The sequence below is a fragment of the Anolis sagrei genome, chromosome 6 (assembly GCF_037176765.1).
Source record: "Anolis sagrei isolate rAnoSag1 chromosome 6, rAnoSag1.mat, whole genome shotgun sequence".
NCBI lineage: Eukaryota > Metazoa > Chordata > Lepidosauria > Squamata > Dactyloidae > Anolis > Anolis sagrei.
The window spans coordinates 102,809,807-102,832,089 of NC_090026.1; the positions used below are offsets into that span (position 1 = coordinate 102,809,807).

General features: G+C 36.7%; 1 protein-coding gene across 6 annotated transcripts in view; it reads right to left on the reverse strand.

Moving 5' to 3' along the window:
* AKAP9 (A-kinase anchoring protein 9) overlaps window positions 1-22,283 on the reverse strand; it is a 111,442-nt gene that overhangs the window by 32,407 nt on the left and 56,752 nt on the right. For 5 of the 6 annotated variants that reach the window (XM_060782278.2, XM_060782277.2, XM_060782279.2 and 2 more), the window contains 4 exons: window positions 13,167-13,375; window positions 4,103-4,265; window positions 2,301-2,513; window positions 98-136 (listed from right to left, as the gene is read on the reverse strand). In XM_060782278.2, coding sequence (XP_060638261.2) covers window positions 98-136; window positions 2,301-2,513; window positions 4,103-4,265; window positions 13,167-13,375 — 624 coding nt within the window. The remainder of the gene's footprint in view (window positions 1-97; window positions 137-2,300; window positions 2,514-4,102; window positions 4,266-13,166; window positions 13,376-22,283) is intronic. The other variant, XM_060782275.2, reaches the window with a different exon arrangement.

The window sequence follows — 22,283 nt, forward strand, 5'->3', positions numbered from 1 at the left end:
AAGCAGAAAGCCCAAAGAGAGACCATGATTAATAAGAATCAGTAGCTGTTAAATCTGCCACCCAATGAAAGATTGGCCATGCAATATACAAACACACCTGCTTGGGAAGCTGCATCGACTGCAGCATCTACTAGGCCTAGGAGAACAGAAAAAACAAGAAGCAAACGTAATTCACATGCCATCTATAGTTTTTCTCAAGGTGCAACACTGTATGAGAAAAGTGAAGCTGAAGACATAATGTGAAGTTCAATGAAATGCCTGGTGATGTAAGAAATGCATCATTAATTGGTTAAGTACAAGAGTTTAGCATTTTCCTACCAATGTAGAACACCTTATTAAAGAAAGTATTATGAACAGCCAACTGATATCACAGCTGCTCCATTGTGCATTCAAAATGATAACCTGATGCTAAAGTTACTGATTACAAGGGAATTAAAAAAAACACAGTATCAACAGCTCTAAATACTATACTTCTTTAAAAGTAATGTTAATTACTATCTTTTTAATTGCCATTGCTCTTTGGCATATTGTATTTCACATGCAGTTGAACACATATTTCTCCTTAAGTTCCTTCATAATATAATTTTACCTACATTAATGAAGCAGTTTGAATACAGGGCTAAACACAGGATTACATCATGAACTGCTTTATAAGGGTAAATATTGGTTGAACAAACACCTATTCATATTCAACAAGCATTGTCCATTTTTTCGATGTAGTACTCAACAAAAGGTCAACACAACACAATATAATAATCAAAATACAGATTTTGTTTCCTGAGCACGATATATTTGGGCAAAGGGTGGCTCCTTTATGAAGTTTATAACAGACTAGAAGCAAATGCCATCACTTAAGCTAGTCAATCTCACAGAATTATTATAAAATGTTGTTCTGAATATTGTTGATGGATGAGAGAGACATGAGACATGGCTGCCGTATATACTTATGTATAAGTTGGGGGAAGTTTTGGAGCCAAAACTGTGGATTTTGATATGACCTGTGGATAAACTGGGGATAATTCAACAGAGAAGGGAAGGCATCAATGCTGCCTCAGTGGGTTAGCTGCCCCTGGCCACCGCTGCCATTTCTCCTCCCAGGTGTTCAAAAAGGATGAAGAGGTTAGTCATTCTTTTAGGTTCTCCTGGGATGGACTAAGCTCTTGTATGGTTCCTTTTTTTGATAAGAGTTAAGGTACAGCAGTCACGTTAACCCATGGATAAGTTAATCCATGTTTTTGGTATAATTTTTTTGGATAGAATTTTTAGATTTATACAAGAATATATAGAGTACTATATTGTGCCAGAATCCACTTTAAATAATAAACAAATGCTGACTAGAGTGTTGTACAAGAATTCATCGTACTAACAGGAATGAATTATAATTCCTTAAATCTGTGTTTACTAGCTCTGCTGTAATTTCTAATACTTTAAGATTCATGTAGCTACTGATAATGCCAGACAGGTAAGATGTATAACACCCTCTACAAGGTAACCATCTGTACCTCTACCATCTACAACAGAGGTGTGGGTGGTTATAATGCAGTTCTCCAGCTGTCATTGGAGAGAAAATTCCAGCAGTTCTAGAATGTTGGAATATACACATTTTGGGATTAGAGAAAGGACAATTTTACAAATATTTTAATTACAACTAAAGACATGGCTCACTTTGGGATTAAAGTCTTCAATTACAGTTCTACAAAGGAATGTATGTCATGCTGTACCATGCTGCCCAAGACAGTGAGATTATAACACTGTTTCTTTATAACCGTGTAAGCAATAAACAGCTTCATACTCCATTAATTCTGAACACATTGAGTTAGAAACTATGTCTTGTGGTACTTGTGCATGTTAGTAGACTTAATAAATAACGTAAACATTTCTCTCTGCATATTGTTAACCTTCATCTTTTAAACCAAGTAATTATGAAAAGACAAAATGAGCTTGGGTAATTAGAGATTTCCAGCTGCAATAGTTCTGACATTGAGATCTTGATTTAAGATACCCTGAATATCTCATATGTAGTGATTTTTTTTTCATTGTATGATTGTGGTGAAGGTATCTGGAGCATAGTAGGTGCTCTGCTTTACAACTCACCTAGCTCCAATTGTTACAATTCACTCAATTCCACAAACACAGAGCAATTACCATGGCACAACTGTTCCCTACATTTGGCACAGGTTTACAGAAGGAAAATGAGCTAGTAGTTCTGTCTCCTCCCCATCTCTGTATGTCAACAAAATAATACTGACATTATTAATTTGTAAACCCAGTCAACATCTTTGAAAGATTGTAATACATACGTTGTTCTATGGGTCCTGCATCAGCTTTCATAGCATCCTTTTGTCTGAAGAATAACTCTTTCTCCTCTTGAAGCTGTTGTCGCTCAGACTCTAGTTCCTGTAATTTGTTACCTGTACAAAGAAGCTCTTGCTCAAGATGGTCTATTGCATCTGTTTTTTCCTGGATTTGCTTTTCCAGAAGTGATTTTTCATCTGCATAGCCATCAATAAAATCTATCGGAAGAAAATAAATGCTTGAAAGAAAGCATGGCACCTATTGTCCAAGTACATATTTCAAAATGACAGCAGAAATAAATGTTCATGTTGTTTGTCATGTTGTTTTGAACATTCAAAGCAAAGTTATAAAGATGTTGGGTGCATCAGTGTCATAGCTCATAAATGCTTCTCCAAAGGAAGTGCCATAAATAAAATTTAATTAACATTTACATGGTGCCCACTTGCATTTGGCCCACCTAATAGAAGTATAAAGAGCAGCCCAAATGCAAGATAGCTCTTCAGTAAACTGGCAATGGTGGTCTTTAAAGGTAGTGTAGATTTTGGATAGGAGTTTACTGAAGAGCTATCTTGTGTTGAAAACAGCTCGCTTTCTGCCAGCTAAAAATCATTTGACAAAGTAGTAATAAAAATAGTACAGTATTATGTTTGGGCCCTAACTGCTGAAAATTTTATTTCAAACCCTTTTGCAGAATACTCTGAGAAATGGGTGTTACCCTGTTGACAATGGGTTATAGTATGTTGCCATGCAAGTAATGGTTGCTTACCTGTAACAGTGTTTCTTTGAGTGGTCATCTGTGAAATTTGCACATACGATATTTCCTGTGTCCGCACAGTCAGAGACAGAATCTTCTAGAAAGCTCTTGATACATTTTGGCGGAAGCCCCACCCACTCTCCCCATAGAGTATATAGCCAGTGGGAGGGGCTACCATCTCATTCTTTCGCTGCACAGTAGCAGCTTGAAGGGCCAAGGCATGACAACAGTGGGGAGGATGGGCGGAGATATGGAAATTTCACAGATGAACACTCAAAGAAACACAGTCACAGGTAAGCAACCATTACTTTGTCTGGTCTCTGTGAAATCGCACATATGACAGACTAGCAAGAGCTTTCTAGAAGATTCCATCTCTGACTGTGCAGGTGTAGGAAATACCATATGTGTGCAGGTGCAGGAAATACCATATGTCACAAAGACCATGATGAAGAAATCTGTTATACAAGTTCTAACTCATATACAATCTGTTATACAAGTTCTAATTCATATACAATGACTGGCATGATAAATACTAAAAACATTGAAGTTGTTGAAAGTCTTCTTTATAAAATATGCCAGAGCAAAATTAAAAATTAAAATCTTCTTTTAGTAATGTTCTCCACCGAGAAACACACAAGTAAATTATGTTGTTCATATCAGAAAAAAAGGGGTGGCAATGGTAGTCTTTAAAAGGAAATTTTAAAAACTTAATTTAGTCTGAAGTTCAAGCCAGGAAGAAAAAGTTACATCATAGATTATACAAAACTTCTAAAATTCCCTTCTCCTTTTCATTGTTAGTATCTTTCCCTATGCTTTTAGAGAAGACACTCAACTGTGTTGCATTCTTTGATGTTGTGTGCACTCTTTTTCTGCCCAGTTTTCTTTCTTTCATAATGATTTGAATTACCTTTCTATTTACTTGCAGTCTCCTTTACTGCAGTGTGGAAGGGGATATTTTTGTAATTGTCTGAACATTGGAAAGGGATGCCAGAGATCACGAAACTAGAGAAAAATGATCTGTCAGCCTTATATACCAGATGACTCATCACTTACTCTCTGCTTTACTGAGCTCCAGTGCCAACTGCTCTCTAGCTTTAACCTCTTCATCAAATCGCTCTTGTAATTCTTCATGACATCTGAGTAATTCAGTGGTGTCTTGTTCTCGTTTAAAGGATTCTCGCATCAATTCTGTCTGTGTAACTTTAGCATGTTCAAGCTATGGAATAAGAGAATAAAATGTTATTTTTAAAGTACCAGTTCCCATCTGATCTTGGAAGCTAAGCAGATTAACCCTAGTAAGTACTTGGATGAGAGACTCCATGAATACCAGGTACAGTAGGATATATTTTAGAGGAAGGAACTGGCAAAATCCTCTGAGTATTTCTTGCTTAGGAAAACTCCACAAAATTCATGCAGTCACTTTAAGTCAACAGGTAGACACACACACACACACACACACGCACCCTTTACATTAATTGCTACAGGCTTCTCAGTCAAAACTTTATTGCCTCAACACAGTGTAGTTAATAACATAAGTAAATACCTGCACACTACAGTTCAATGAATTACCCTGTCACATGACCACATCCGCATCTGAGTGCCGGAACTCAATACTTCCTAGTTCATGTCAAAATATAGCAGATTTTTCTGTATTAAATAACAGTTTTGTAGTATTTAATACAATCTTTAGTGCATGCTATCTTTCATCTAACTAGGACTGAGGTAAAGTATGAGATGTATCATTGTTAGAACTATTTCAAATAATGCAAAATATATTTCTGGATAATATTCATATGAGTGAAAGAAACAAAACTCAGACCAAAAGTCTGAATAATAATAATAGTAATTGTCGAAGGCTTTCATGGCCGGAATCACTGGGTTGTTTAGGTTTTTCCGGGTTATATGGCCATGTTCTAGAGGCATTTTCTCCTGACGTTTTGCCTGCATCTATGGCAAGCATCCTCAGAGGTAGTGAGGATGCTTGCCATAGATGCAGGCGAAACGTCAGGAGAAAATGCCTCTAGAACATGGCCATATAACCCGGAAAAACCTACAACAACCCAATAATAGTAATTGTTTGTCAGAACTAACCTCAACAACAAACAAAAACAGGAAATATGGAACTCAAACCAATAAATGACAATGGACTCAAATAATAATATATAATCCTTCTGTGGACCAAACGGAAGCGACCAATAACCCACTCCTCCCTCCCCCTTTCCCCACCTTCCCCTGTCCCACACACCCCTACCCTCCCCCTACCCACCTTTCCTATTGTCTTACCCTACTACCAACTGTAGTGACCTTAACTTCTTAACTTTTCTTTCTACGTATTGTTCTCCCTCTTTCGATGTTATCACTTTATGAAAATCAATAAAAAATTAAAACTGAGAACTATTTCTATTTTTTCAAATATTGCAAAATATATTTCTGGATAATATTCATATGGGTGAAAGAAACAAAACTGTTAGACCAAAAGTCAGAAATCACAATGAGTCTGAAACAACCTTATAGTCAAAGTTTATTACAAGCTAAATGTCCTTTGGAACACTGAGCCATGTTTTCCACCTAATGTTTAGTTTGTAGAAACATCTACCTAGCAAGCAGACTTTGGAAATAACATGTAAAAAAATCCAGTAATTCCAAAGACCAGTATTTCATATTTGCTGCAAGTGCCAAAATCCTGTCTCTCTAGTCTGAACAGTTCTCTAAACAATGACAAAGAATCAGCTGGTGAATATATTTGATCATAAATCAGACTTGGTAAAATATCATTTTAGAACCATGTAATTAAGTTAAATTAAATATGGCATAAATTTATTTATACATATTTTCTGATATCTGGCACAACATCCTGTCTGGCTGCTGAGGAAATTATGAGGCTGCTGACGTTTCATGTAGGGCTCGAATTACAAAACGACAGAGCACGTATTTGTTTAACTGCAGAGAATAAAAGAATCCACACCTTTGTTTTTATAAGTTAATGGTGGATATTTTATAATGCATTCACTTACTAGAAATCTTGCAATACTATGTTCAGCTTTGCACAGCTTTATCAAGCAAAGTCCTTCTACTTTCACCTACTTCTTTAATATTAACGAAGTCATACTCTGACTAATCAGTTAAGACTGAAAAGATGAGTGCCTCCCAGGTAGACAGTTTTAATGCTACCAATTTTTAAAAAGTTTAGCTCTTTTGTCTTTTTCTTCCTGGATAGATTGCTGATAAGATAAAGATGAAAAAAAGACAAGAAATTGAAGTATGAACTAACAGGAGAATTACAAGTAGAAAATGGTGAAATTTGGAAAAATGCACAGTAATGTGGTAGCCCAAATGCAATATAAAAATTCATCTGGAATTATCTGTAGTCACCATTATATAGTAAATTGTTGTTCCACAAATAAATATTAAGATAAGAAAATTATACCAATAAACAGCCAGAACCCAGTGCAGCCCCACAGGTTTAAATGTTACCTACATGTTTGAAAATGCAGCCCATATTGTTATGGTGGTGTGCCTTCCAAGATTTTTCTAACTTACGGCAATTGTTCTAAGACAAACCTATCATAGGATTTTCTTGGCAATTTTTTTTCAGGAGGCAGTTGCCTTTACTACCCTCTAAGGCTGAGAGTGTGTGACTCATCCAAGGTAACAGAGTAAGTTTCCTTGACTGAGAAATCATATCATAATCTCTGAAGTCATAGTCCAATGTTTAAAGCACTATATCATGTTGGCACTTCCATGGCATAACATTTTAAAATGTTACAGAAAATTATAAACATTTATTTGGATATAAGATACCCATCTATGTGTGGTCTATACAAATAATCCTCATATGTGCTACAAAATATACTCCTACTTTATTTAAACAACTGTTTTAAAAATACTAGCAAATAATGCTAGATTGTCATGACCATGCATTTAGACTTGGACAATCTAGAATGAAATTATCACAATGGTCAGCATTTGTCAATAAAGCAGTTTAGTCAATAGAAGCATACAAATATCCATTATACTAAATCAATTGTTCTAAAATATGATAAACATTAGTTTCAAAAGGGGGAGATCAAAAACAAAATTCTAATCTTTTATGTTAAATGATAAAGGTAAAATCACAACGCCAGGATCTTTTTATGCATAATCCTGATTTTTCCTGAATAGTGTCAATGATTTCTGAAAAGTCTGACTATTCATTACAAAATAATCAACAACACTAAATACAATGACATTAACAAGTATACAGCTTAAAGCATTTCCCCTTACAATGTGCAACAGGTGTTATAAGATACAACCAGAAATTTCTTGATGTTCTCTCATACTTACTGAATAAGGAGGTGAAGGCAAAGAAATTTTTGAAACCACTCTTAATCTGTGTCCATTTTTCTTATGGCTAATATGAAAAATTGAAGTATTGACAACCACAGCATTATTTTCATCCAAGTCATCAGTAAAAGGAAAAGGATATGGTAAAGGCACACGAGATTCAACTTCGTAAGAATTTTCTTCTTGGCTATTTTCTGACTTCAAGCCACTGAACAGATTTGATGCCCAGTATGCACTGTAGGAATCCATTCCACAACCAAGTGTTGCTGCCTTCTCTTATCAGATAATTGCCTTGGCGACACTAGATTTGAATATTCTGGGGGAAAAGGCAAAGCAGCACACCACTTGTCTTACTCAGAACGCCACCGAGAGCCAAGAACTATCAGTTCACACTCGGATAAGTAACCACAAGTACAGGGAAGTCCCAGGTAAATAACAAGTGAAGGGAAATAAAGTGTCAACAATAGCCAGCTTCACAGCTTCACAGATTTTCTTCCATAAAGCCAACTCCAAAAAGGTATTTGAAACAAAATGAATAGCAACACCAGCCAGGCAGTCATCGCAGGAAAGAAATATCACCCTCATTATTCGACCATGCACCCTGCAGCAAAGGGTCAGGCCACTACAACAAAAATCTGCAGCAGCTGCCAATGTTTTAAAAACCTTGACGAAAGAAAGGCAACAATACGTTACTAAAGTGGAATGCCATTCACCCTTTATTCTTTTGATGGGTCAAAGAAAGAGTTGTTCAGGAGTCAGATAAAACTGCCATCCTGTAAAAGCAACAGGTTGTGCCTCAATGCTGAGAAAGAAGCCAGGACAATGGGAGTGGTTTCATTTCTTTATTGCAGGTACACAGACAGGTGGAATTTGAATTAACACACCCACCATAAACCTTGCCCAGCAAGATTCAGAATCCTAGTCATAGTTCAAAAAAGGAAGGTCTGGAAACATCAAGACTATTAGAGTCCTTCTCACACTTTCTAAAAAGCTTTTTAAAAATAGCCATAGAACTCTAAGATAATTGTTCTAATCGTATCTCTTTTCCCAAAGAATTTCATTTTGCTTCACTCTGAATGATTACGAGAGCAAAGTAATTCTTCAGACTTTTATTGTTCAAAACTTTCCAAAATTCCTAGCAACATTTCTGTTTTGTAAATCAATGCGTTCCTTGACAGGTCACATTCACAAAAGAAACATGTCAGCCAAATAACATCTACTTCCTCTGGAAGTAGACAAAAAGAATAATTATTTATATATTATAACCTGTGAATAAATTACCTATTGACAAAAAGAGGTGAAGCCTTTGTTTAACTTGGTTGGTGGGCATTTCCTGCTTGTTGCTCTGTAATAACATTTCTTTTTAAAGTACATTATTATCATACTTCTGAGCCGTTTTCAAGGGCAGCCCCACGTAGAGCGCATTGCAGTAGTCCAATCTGGAGGTGACCAAGGCATGGACCACCCTGGCCAGAAGTATGTTTTTTTAAATTATTTTGTTTCTCTACCTCATGATAATGTTTTAAAAGTCATTTGTTGTTGCTCATTGCAATATACAGAAATAATTATTATATTGCTCACTTAATTTTCATTATTTTTGGTGGATGGAAAGTGAGGATTGAGAACAGAATGACATAAACACTGAAATAAATCCTGTCACAATTGATCAAACATGCTTTTTGCAGGGTACGTTAAAAGTTAACTATGAAATGTTGCTTTTCATACTCACAAAGTGGTTAAGTCAACCCATATTTCTGGGTCTTTTCTGAGTAAAATTTATAGACTTGTACATGAGTATCTCAGGTTATGGTCCCCTTCCATAGCACACTCCCTATGCTGGAGAGTAACATGGTACAAAAATGCTCATATGACAACAATAAACATGGTTGTCATCATGTAGAACAACCACAAAGATTCAATTGTTGCACATTGTCCAAAAAACAAACAAACAAAACAACAGCATAGTGCATAGTGTAATTTAATGCCTGCATATGAATCCTGCTCCACCATGGAAACTCATTGGGTGGTGTTGGAGAAGTCATACTCCATCAGCCTTGCCTTAGATGATGGCAAAGGCATCCTGAGTTTTTGCCAAGAAAAACTCATGATATTGTTGCCTTAGGGTTACTAAAATAAATTCTAAACAACTTGAAGGCATGCAACTACTACATCATCATCATTAATAGGATGGTGCCCCAAAAGTGTTATTAATGGGGAGGAGGAGAATTCTGGTGTCACAAAAAGTTTTACAAATGGGTAGACATATTGCTTTGAATCCAGCAAAATAAATACTCTGAGGAAAGTTTTCTTGAACCTAATTATTTATTATCTAATGAAGGGTGATATTGCCAATAAGCATTTACAAAGTTTCAGATGAAAGCAAAACACACCCACTCCAAACAATATCTTGCCAAGAAAATCCTCTGCCAGGGCTACCTTATGGTTGGCAGAAGTCAGAAATGACTTGAAGGCACACAATAGCAAACCTATAAACTTTATGATATCCTCAATAATTAGCATCAAAGTTACCAGATGAATAAGAAATGCCAAACAGTCAAACCCATCATGAGCACTAAACAGTGGAAACAAAGCAAAACAAAATGAGGAACTATTTCACATTCAGCACAGTTTTTTTTCCGTGTCAGGAGCGACTTGAGGAACTGGTGTAAAAGAATTGGCCATCTGCAAGGATGTTGCCCAAGGGACACCAGGATGTTTTAGATGTTTTACCATCCTTGGCTTCTCTCATGTCCCCGCAGAGGACTCATCCGTGCTTTCCCCGGATTCGAACCTGTGACCTGTCGGTCTTCAATCCTGCCGGCACAAGGGCTTAACCCACTGCGCCACCGCGGCCTCCTATTCAGCACAGTGGTGGCATGTTAAAGAACTAAATGAATGATATTTTGCTACTTTGCAATGTTTCTGTCTAGGCATTTTCCTTTACACAACAACAAATCCTTGAGAGCCATATGTATGCCTCCAAAGAAAGCAGGAATGAAGCCATGATAACTGAAGGAAAAAAAGTGTTTCATTCACGGGCTAAATTGGTGTTCTGTTTCCTGTACTTTGTTTGGATGGGAAGTGAGGACACTGATGTTATGTCAAGCTTTAACTGTGTTTAAGATCATTTGCAATTTTTAATATTACATTTATAATGTTGAAAGTTTTCTTCCCTGTATTTTTTTAAACATTTTAAGTCTTATTATTGTTTTATTGCATTTGTAAAATCACCAAGGACCAGTTGAAGTGCAGGCTTGATTTATAATGGTAATAAATAAAAAAATATATTTTGAGAAATTAATTCATTATCACATGAACTAAAAACACAGACTTTAAAAAGATCTGAAAAACAAAATATGATCCCACAAAAACATACAACAGTGAACTCCCATTTTTAGAATAGCCAGGAGGAGCCATCCACTACAACTGGGTTTTACCCCCATGCTCCAACTGGAATGGAAGGATCCAAGGTTCTTTTTCAGTTGAGCCATTAAGACTCCACCCCCTTCTCCAAGTTTTTTCTATCCTGGCTAACTAAACAGTCATGTTTCCCTTCTCTGACAAAATTAAAAAAGCAAGGATGTTAGTAAAGATAAGTAACAAGTAAAAAAATTAGGAAAGATAAGCAATGAAACATCTCACAGTAAGCTGCAACTCGATTTTGAAAACTGGCGCTCACAGGCAATGGCTCCAGAGTGGAGACGAACATTGCAGTAACAATGATATTTCTCCCAAAAGGCTGCAACTGTCATTTTGAAAACACCAGCCATTTTGAAAACTGCTGTGCTTTGCTCTCCTCCTTAACAAATTGATTTAAAGAACAGAAATAACTTTGCTGTCTGAGAGTGAAAGATAAATAAGTATTTTAGTCCTAGCAATAGCCGAAAAGCAGATTGAAGGACAGCAGCAGCCGAAAAAACAAGCTGCCCAGTTGACCGCTCCTCAGCAGGACACTGAGAATGAGCATAAATAAAAATTAAAAAGCTGAGAGGCAATGCCTCCAAAGTGGGGAAGAGCATTGTGGTAGCAATGATACCTCTCACAGAAGCTGCAACTGGCATTTTAAAATATCATTAGTTATTTTTTTTAAGGAGCAAATCATAAATATCAGTAGCTCAGGGGATGGAGTAATTTTATATATATATCAGACAGTTGCTAGGCTTTGTTTCTGATGACTTGAGTAAAATATTCTTTTCCTCTAATGAGGGTGATTTGCAGGATTTAAAGGTGTAGCCTATGAGTAAATCCAGAAACATTAGTGAGGGAAAGTGGAGCTCCAAATTAAGGAACATTTAAAACACACATATGCACACACACAATAAATTGCATCCAAATCATGATATTTCTTAAATGAATTTAAGACCAGGGAATGAACCATTTGATTTTCAAAATATGATTACATAAGCTGTAGCAAATGAAATAAAATCCAAATATAATAATAATAATAATAATTATTATTATTATTATTATAAAATACTGGTGGTCTATGGACCATAATGAATATTGTTGTTGTTGTTGTAATTCTAAAATGCTTAAAAATCATCTAGGAAAAAAGATCAATGCAGAAGTATTACAAGCTGAAATGATGATGATAGCAACTGAATTCTCATAAATGGCAGAAAGCATTTGTAAGAGTTAGAGAAGTGTAAGGATATATATATATATATAGCAGGTTCAGGATATGATTTAGTGGTTTATACTGTCTGAAGTATTAATACTATGACAGTGGCTCGAAGGTCACTATGATTATGCCATTAGGAGACTGACCAAAAATTTAGAAACAATCTATCTTAGCTTAGTAGTGGTAAGTTACTCTTTTAGAATAAAGCACCAGATAAGGTGCTTTATTTTTCCAAGAGAAGGGGTGGGGTCTCAATGGCTCAACAGAAAAAGAACCCTGGATCCTGCCATTCCGGTTGGAGCGCAAGGGTGAAACCTAGTCATAGTGGATTGCTCCTCCTGGCCATCCCAGCATGAACCTTCACGGTAAGTACAATTTCTCAATCACCAGATAGGAAATGTAAGGATTCTTATTTAAGTGACCAAGAGGCTTCATGGCTGTAAGTGTCTTTCTCAGACATGTCAATACTCAAATTCCTTAGATGCACATACATAAGGTCAAATGGAATGTTAGTCCCACTTAAGAGTAGATCCAATGAAAACTATAGGTCTTGTTTGCGTGGTGACTAATATGTCCTACTCATTTCTGGTTGAGACTAACACTGTGTTCAGTCACAGGCAGAGAAAAATTCAGTATGCTTTATTCTAGCCCTGCTGATTAATTTTTCACTTTAGCTTGTTGAAACATTAATTCAAAAAGCTGCTGAGCTATTAACAGAACTGAATACCTGTTTGATGCATAGTCTTTACATATAATTACCACATCTCTGCAAATACGATACTACACTAAAAGTCAACAGAAACTAAATGAAGAATTCATACATAATTATATACTGATCTCTTAGACATCATATAAGAAATGAATAAAAAGTTGTGCACTCATACACTAGCTGTTTGCCATGAATTCCTCCTTTTCCCTTTTCTGATTCCTTCTCTATTTAACCACAACCAATAGAAATTAATCACAGAATTTCTGTTAATATTTCCAAAAATATACAAAAATCAGTTGAACCGTTCTTTGGTTCATATATCCAGAAGATACTCCCACCTTGAACAAAATCCCATGAGAAATCCGTGGCACCATAAAAGACCAGCAAATATTTTTACAATGGACTTTATTTACTCCATCAGGAACATCTACTTCAAATATCAAGGTTATAACTAGTAAATCTACCTGAGTGGTGGTTTCATTTATTGTTTCCAGAAGTTTTTCAACAGCTGCCTGAAGTCGAGAACTGATATTTAAAACCAACTCTTCAGTTTTTGAGTCTACATCCATCCCAAGGTACTGGGTGAGTTCAAAACCTTCATCTGCACCTTCTGACCACATACTATGCCCATCATCTTCCAGATCACTGCCATGATATGAAGATGACATCTTGTCTGCACAACGGAAACAAAAACAAAAATAAAAATGAGGGTGCCTTTTATAGCCTTTGGGCAATAAAACGGTTAAACATATTCATATACAAATGATGAATTATGAACAAAAATTATACAAAAACTTATAGCCATACTTACATTGTAAAAGCAGGACATCACAGCAACAAACAAATTACGTTTTGCACTAAAAGTCATACAAGTAATGTAAAGAGAATGTTGAGTACAAAGCAAGCAAAGACAGGCAATAGAAAAGGAGATAATAACAGAAGAAAAATATTTTTTGTAGCATGTTACAGCCTATTATCTTCAAATATGTAATTTATCATTAATCTTACTGGTTATAGTCACTGTTCCTATTTAGGGAACTCTAATGTGTACCTGGTATTATCAGCATTGTACATTAACATATATGTTTACTGATTGTCAGTATGTGCACAAAGAACTAAGACCATGCTTAAATAGATCAAGTATCACACTAATAATTTAATTCAAAAGGAAACATTTTGTATGTAGAAACCCTACTAATGAACTAGCACTTAAGAGCTACTTTCCAAATAGATACTCTAGGACTGCTGGGACAAACTTCAAATCTAGGAGGTAATGCAAGGTTTTGTATCTTGGGAACAAATGAACACTCAAGATGCAGTGATAGTTAGCTAGAAAAAAACTGCAGGTGATAGCTGAATCACATTTGGGATCATCTCTAGTATGTCAAGTATGTCTACTGTAAGGAATGGATCCTCATTTTGACCTGGCTTGGAAGAATCAGTAATTTTTTCTGAGCACTTTTGAAAGCAAACAAGAAACCCTTTTCTTGATGTAATAGCTATTTTAGATTAATAAACCATGGTATCATTTTCTCATTAATAAAGAAAGATTCAACCAGTTTCTCTATGAGGAGGTAACACGAACCTGTGGTTCAAACAATTGCACCACATTAAGCATAGAAGGAAAGCCATGACAAGAAGGAAGGCCATGACGAGAAGAAATGTGTGGACATACAAGTCTTTCTCAGCCTTTAAACTCATGGTTTGATAGTTTGAGGTAGTTGTATCTGAACTGAATCAACATTTGTGGATTTTAACAAAAAGAAACAGTATAAGAGGCAGTGTGGTATAGTGGTTTGAGTGTTGAATTAGGATATTGGGAGACCAATTTGAATCTCTGCTTGGCCATGGAAAAACACTGGGTGCCCTTGGGCAAATCACAATATCTCAACCTCAGAGGAAGGCAAGTGGCCCTCACCCCGAATAAATTCTGTCAAGCAAACCCTGTGATATGTTCCTCTTAGGGTTGCCATAAGTCAGAAATAACTTTAGGGCACCAAACAAGTGTCTATTTTTTGTTTGCTCACATTGTCTATATGGAGTTGCAGTTAAAACCTTCAAAACAACTTACGCATGTATTTTAAAATGCTGACTTACAAGATGAATGACTATCTTTGTTAATATAACATCATTGAAATATTTTCCTTAATATTTATTACTGTTACATATCTCCTTTTTGCTTTTTCCAAAAGGCTAACATAAATGTAATAAAACTTGAAACATTATGTAAAAAATAAAATAAACACATAGCTTTGTATGAATGAAATGACTATCTGGATGAGGTTCATTTACATTCACTTGGCACCTTTCATCTTCACAGGATTTCAAAGCATTTTACATGCCCTGCAGAATACAAACTCATTACCTTCAAGTTGCAGTTTCCTTAAGGATTGCTGGCAACTGTTTTCAGCCAACAAATCATGTAATGTTTAGAATGGATTTGGAAAAATGAAGAGATGTTTAAACTTCCAAATCCTTCTAAATAAACTTGGTACAGACATAATCACTCATCCCTTTCAAAAGATCAAAATATGGTCATTCGGTACCCAGGAGGTGAAGAGCCTCTGGGTGTTAAAAGTGTTTTGCAGGAGCTTTAATATCCTCAGAGCAGAAAGGACCTTTTGAGATGCACATCCAGGATACTGTTTGTCATTGCTATACCAATACACTGTTTAAGACTGAGTTGAGGGAAAAATACCCCCTACTGAGCCACCAACACCACTTACTGACACAACTGATGCTCTCTGAAGGCCACTCATCCTAAGCACTGAGCAGGTGAGAGACCCTGCTTAGCTTCTGACAAATAACAACCTGGAGTACAATAAGCAGAGCTACAGAAAAGATACAGTCAAATGAAAGGATACATTAGTTATTATATATTCTTTACCGTGACACAGACTAATAGGTATTGATGTAAGATCCAATCTATAACACTGCACAATATTCCCTTTGTCTCAAAGAAATAGGACACATGGAGCTTCCAACAGTGTGATGTAGGTATGACAAGGTATACTACTGCTCTTTGTTTAAAGAAGGACCTGCAGTGTTGTGCACTTCACGGGCTTGTCTACACAGACTAAAAACAATTGCACTAGCCTCATACTCATCTTGACACACAACATTTGTTTGCAATGTATCTATTTGAGATTTAAATAGATTTAAAAATGTACCTATTGCCCTGATGTTTTACAGAAAATCTGGACTTCTAGGTGTGTGGTTGTCCCTCCAGGTGACATTGATGGGAGGAGTTAGTGGTGGGCAGAATTGGTTGGTGGGAGGTGATAATTTCCACAAGATTAATTTTAAGAACTTTTAAAAAAGGTTTGTGTTTGCAGATACTCACATATCGGTATATTAGCACCAGCACACCTCTGTTTAGGAAAAACTATGTTTAGTGGCATGCATTTTTTTTGTCGTGTCAGGAGCGACTTGAGAAATTGCAAGTCGCTTCTGGTGTGAGAGAATTGACCTTCTGCAAGGACGTTGCCCAGGGGGCGCCCGGATGAATTGATGTATTTATCATCCTTGTGGGAGGCTTCTCTCATGTCCCCGCATGAGGAGCTGGAGCTGATAGAGGGAGCTCACCCGCCTCTCCCCGGATTCGAACCTGTGACTTGTCAGTCTTCAGTCCTGCCGGCACAGGAGTTTAACCCACTGCGCCACCGGGTGGCATGCATGAAAGGGGAACAAAAGTTGAGTGTCGATTGACATGTGGCTGAAACTAATGGAAAGACTGGAAATGTAGATTGTCCCCCACAAGCGAGGTAAGTTCAGCAGGGCAAAATATGTGGCTGGTTATGGCCATCTTACAATGATGTGTAGCATTAACAGAGTCACTACAGGGCCAATGTAGATCAAGAAAATGAGGTGCCAAACATAACTTTTTTTGTCAGTGTGGATAAACTCGTTAGGTCTAACTTTTGCCTTCAGGAAATTCCTCCCTTGTCAATTCAATATAATATTACACAATGTGTATTCTGTTTGTTAAACTCCTCAAGAAAAGAATAAGGTTTTGGGGAGGGGGGTGGTTGTTAGCTAAAAACACTTTAACTAATCCTTGTAAGGAAACTGAAATTTTGTAGTCCAAATTATTTTATCACATCTTGCTATCTTTATAGTTACAGGAATTTTTACTCAATATAATGTCCTGCAATAAGCTACTTTACAAAACAAGCCACTATTTTCAGAAAATTACATGAATGTACATAAACACTGAGATTTCTGAATGTTTTATGAAGTTTCAGCATATAAAAAAGCATGTTTCATGCTGACAACCTCTTTTTCATGCAGCAGATATTTATTCAAGGATTTACATGATTATAATGCCCCTTATTTGTTCCACTGACTAAGGCAACTGTAGTACTACTAGGCCAGACCACAAGACAAAAGTACAATGTTTAAAGACTGAGGATTTCCAGATAATTAGAAAAAATTAGGAGCCTTTTGCCAGTATTTTAGTTGACTTAACTTCTCCAATATGATGAGACTGGTAAAGAGTACAGTCAATCTTTTGGTTATGAGACCAATGAGCACATCAGATTGACAAATATGTTCTGCAGGGGCAGGTTACCTTCTGTCACTGTTCACTCTGAAGAAAACCAACTGCCTAGAGGTGTGACACGAAAGTGTTGCTGTAGTGACAGTAATGAGGTGAATATGAATGGTGGGATGTGGAAGTGTAGCATCCAACTGCAGAATTAAGCAAGATAAAGTAAGAATTGCTGCTGCCACCAAGAAGTGCAATTGTAAGGGAAGGAACCTTAACCAAGGTGCTTATCAAACCTGACATTGCCTCTCTTCTCAGAGCAAAAATGTTTATTTGCCTAAACTATAATAAAATCTTGGTTCAAGTGAAACTGATAACTAGAGTTGAAAACAAGAAAGAAACTCACTTCTTCTCTTTTTGAACTGCCTAGGAAGCTATAGGCTCATTTCTATTCAGAGAAATTATGGTCTAACATTACATCTCAATTATTCTGAATCCTTTTTCACATAAAGGCAGCACAAAAAGGGTGCTGCAGGTGTGATAATGTATACATTTCACATTCCCATGTGAAGTCCATGTTTGAAATATTGTGTACACACACACTGTGTTACTTAAACAACAGATCATAGCTGATTAACAGACATATATAACAAAACAAAAGCAGATTACATATGTGTACACAACCACCATTTGCAAATAACTACATGTTGCATATGGACTATGATCAACATCAGGGTGGACAACTATGATAGACTAAGGCAGTGGTTCTCAACCTGGGGTCCCCAGATGTTTTTGGCCTACAACTCCCAGAAATCCCAGCCAGTTTACCAGCTGTTAGGATTTCTGAGAGTTGAAGGCCAAAAACAGCTGGGGACCCCAGGTTGAGAACCACTGGACTAAGGGGCCAGCCATGTGCTATGTGAATAAATAACATATAAATAAACAAAAAAACTGGAAGTGGCCAGAAGCCCACTTCTTAGTTTGGAAAAAGGGGTAGCAGGCCAACAGAGACAAACTATAATCTTTCTTTTGGGGTTAAAGGACACAAAAACAACATTGGAAATCCACAAACCACTGTGAAGTCAACTCCCCCCCCCACCCCCACTACCTTCCTTTCCTTCCCCAGCAATAAACATAATATGGAAAAATAAAAGCACTGGACTAATCAAATGAAATTAAATATCAAAATAAAAACATAGAACCACTAGTCACTAAACAAGTACATTTAAAAGCATGGTAAACAATAAAATATCTAGCATAGTCAGCACAGTTAAAATTGGGTAAGCATTTGGCTGCTAGTTATTCTTAACTTTACCACAATGGCCACGAAATACAGATAAGACAGCCTGCTTTTCAATGTCATTACTAGTTCCCCCACCATTCACTCCCCTATTACCCTATTTTATCTCAACTTTTTATACTCTAAAAATTGGAATTTTAATGTTTTAATTAATAAAAATTGTATTAAAAAACAACAACATTGGAAAGTTACATGTGATTCTAAAGCTGCACTTTGACCACTTAGATTTTGCATGGAGATACTTTTTTGACAGAGCAAAACAATATGGTGTAGTGCAGGCATGGGGAACCTTTGGCTCTCCAGGTGTGGTGGACTTCAACTCCCACAATTCCTTGAGGCCAAGGTAAGCCTTTGGGGTGAACGCCGAGCCTCAAGGAATTGTGGGAGTTGAAGTCCACCACACCTGGAGAGCCGAAGGTTCCTGACCCCTGGTGTAGTGGTTTTGAGCACTGGCCTGGGACTCTGGAAGGCTAGGGTTCAAATCCCCACTTATGTTGCAAAGGTCTGTGCAGCAGCATACAAAATCCGTCAGGGAATGACTAGTCCCAAAAGTTAACTGTGTGTCCAGTAATCTTCTTCAATGAATCTACAATTTGGTGATGGATCTGGGCATTGTATGTTTTTACCCTGTTTCCCCTTCCCTTCTGCTCCCTCACCCATATTGTGCTTCAGTCGTTATATTTATATTTTTAATGTACCAATCATACCAAGTTTGTATGAAAATGTGACTATTTTCTGTGCTGGTCAATGACCAAAATAAATGATTTGGTTTGGTTTGGAATCCCCACTTATCCACAGAAACCCACTGGACAAGCTTCGGGCAAGTCACACACTCAGCCTCAGAGGGAAGAAATGGCAAAATTCCTCTGAACAAATGTTACCAAGAAAATCTCATTATAGTTTGTCTTATGATCACCTCAAGTTGGAAATTAATTGAAGGCATGTAACAACCACTTTCTTGGATGGAGTTTTGACCAATTTGAAAAAGCCTTCAAGCCCAACTCAAATGAAAATCTTGTAGAACACAACACCACATCAAGTTCTGCCCCTTTGTACGGGCACAGTGGTAGATCATTATTTGCAGGCACAGCAGGCCTTTGATTATATAACTATGTTTGGCAACAAACCTCCAAATTTATTGGATTTACTTTCTTGGTTGGCTGACATGCAACAGCAAGTGACTGAAAATGTCAGATATATAATTTACGCATATGAACTATTCAAAACGGAGGGAGTATTTAATAGAAAGAAGCACAGCAAAACCAACAAGTCAAGGGTGTTATTAGGCTAGAAGAAGGAATGTTATTGTATGCACAATTCATTTCATAATTATGGTGGGCAGCACAAATTCTCTTCAGCTTTTTGTCCCATCTGAACCAAGCTGGGGGTAATGTGTTCATGACTTAAACTTGGTAACAACAACATTGTCTTTAGATGTCAATTTCCCAGCTTGCAGATTTTGTTTTCTGGGACCAAGACTGCTATTTCCTTTATTATTTTAAATGGTTATAATTTGATGCAAAGTTTCTGAGGTGTACTGGGTGCTTAGAGCCAAAAAGGTCTACTTAGTGGCTATGGAAAGTCTTCCTCATGAAGACTCATAAAAATCTCATGTACTTTCCTTGTACTTTTTAATGGCAAAATTCCTTAGACTCAGGTCTTGGTTAGCACCAGTGAACTGAAGCTAAATAGCACACCCATCTCAGATGGAGAAAGGTCCAGATTGCTGCACAATTTAATCTAATACACTCCCACTTTCCACTAAGGAAATAATTTGATTTATATTTTAATACAAATTACTAGCCTTTACCATTAGCAAACAAGCCATATCACTGAATTCTATAGTCTATAATTCAACATGACAAGGCTCATCAATGTTTCTTTTTAAAGATTTGGGCATGTTAGCACAAGTTTGGGAAGGCAAGTATAGTCTTGTATCTTGCTACACACATTCCTTACGCTCCAAGGAGCAGTATTACAAAACTGGGAGCCAAAATAGCTAAAATGTGAACTTTTGTGACTAGAAGCTGCGTGCAGCCTTGAATGTCTACACAAGCAGTTCAGAACAGTTCAGAACAGGAAAGTGGCACAGGAAAGAGAAGAAACCTTCTGTTCCAATTTGCTTTCACCAAATGTTTGTTTTTAAGACAAGAGTTAAAATACTTTTAAATCTATCATGGAAGAGAGTTATAATTTACTTAATTTATATACTAAGATCTCAGGGTAGACAAGTTTCCAGAATCTGTTGTGTCTGACTTGTTTTGGTCTCCAAACAATAAAAACAATCTTGGTTTTCACAATGTAATAGTTATCACAACTAGGTCTTGAATCATGTTTGACTGGGACATAAAAGTTTCAAAATGATTTTTTATTAAATGCTATTCATTATTCAATAGCTCCTAATGTCGAATACTTCCAAAGTAGCTTTTTCTCCAGTATAGAAACCATTCACTCATTTCTTTACTATTGAAAATCCAGATGGTGTTCCTCTTAAAACTATTAATGTCTATATTTTTTCAAGCACTGGTTTGTGGGCAATTATTGTGAGTTTTGATGCTGATATAGCAACAATTTCTAGCATGTGAAGAAATTTTCTTTCTGCACTACTTGGATGCTTTCTCCACTATTAACTTCAGAGTTTTCTATGTTTTAATTCCCTAACAAGGTAGAATCAAAGCCTTCAAATTCCAATGCCGGTGGTATATGCTTCTGTGCACAATGAAAAATCCTATCGGAGAGCAACAGTGATGGAAAAGAACAGGAGGAAGATTGCATATGTGTAATTCAATATCTCTGTTGCCAATCCAGAGGGAGTCCCAGCAGGTAAAATGAATAATGGAACAGATGAAACAAACGCAAAGCATTTGGATAAGATGCAGACCATGACTGCACTAAAGTGGAAAAGACATAACTTCTTTTAACAAAAATAAGGATTTGCACACACTTCTCATAACTGGCAGGCTATAAATATACTTGCTCACACCTTGAAACCTGTCTCAGCAACACTCATACCCATACTTCCCCACCTGAATGAAATAACAGCAATTCAACCAAAATAGAGCAGTCAGCAAAATGAAATACATTCATTCCATCACCTTAAAACGTTTGTAAGTGCTCACGTCTCGCAATAGTTACACAGACCTGGGGATAGAGTATGTATAAACCAGGAGCAAGCCACATAATTGTGAATAGCTCCTCCACATCAAGTAGAAAATAGTTATCCTTCCAAGCTTATTAATTAAAACCTCCTCCACTACTTCTCTGGACTACTTTCTCTGGCACCTTCTTGTAATGTTACAATATATTTTAAAGAACACATCACTTCTCTTTGTCTTTCAAGTCATCTGTTGATATTCTGACACGTTGGGTCAGGCTGACATTAGGAACAACTGTTTTGGAATGTTTCTTATTTTTGATTAGGTCTATTAAACACATATTTGGGGTGGGGTGCAGTGGCAGCATGATTGCAATCAATACATCATTAGTACCTGTGGTATGGATAAGAAATACCACAGAGGTGTAAATTTTTACATATAGCTCCCAAGATTAAGTAGCCAAACTGGTAAATTCATTTTCAAATAACAAGTATAAACAACTATGTATTGTCGAAGGCTTTCATGGCTGGAATCACTAGGTTCTTGTGGGGTTTTTTTGGGCTATAGAGCCATGTTCTAGAGGCATTTCTCCTGACGTTTCGCCTGCATCTATGGCAAGCATCCTCAGAGGTTGAGAATGCCTCTAGAACATGGCTCTATAGCCCGAAAAAACCCACAAGAACCTATAAACAACTAATTC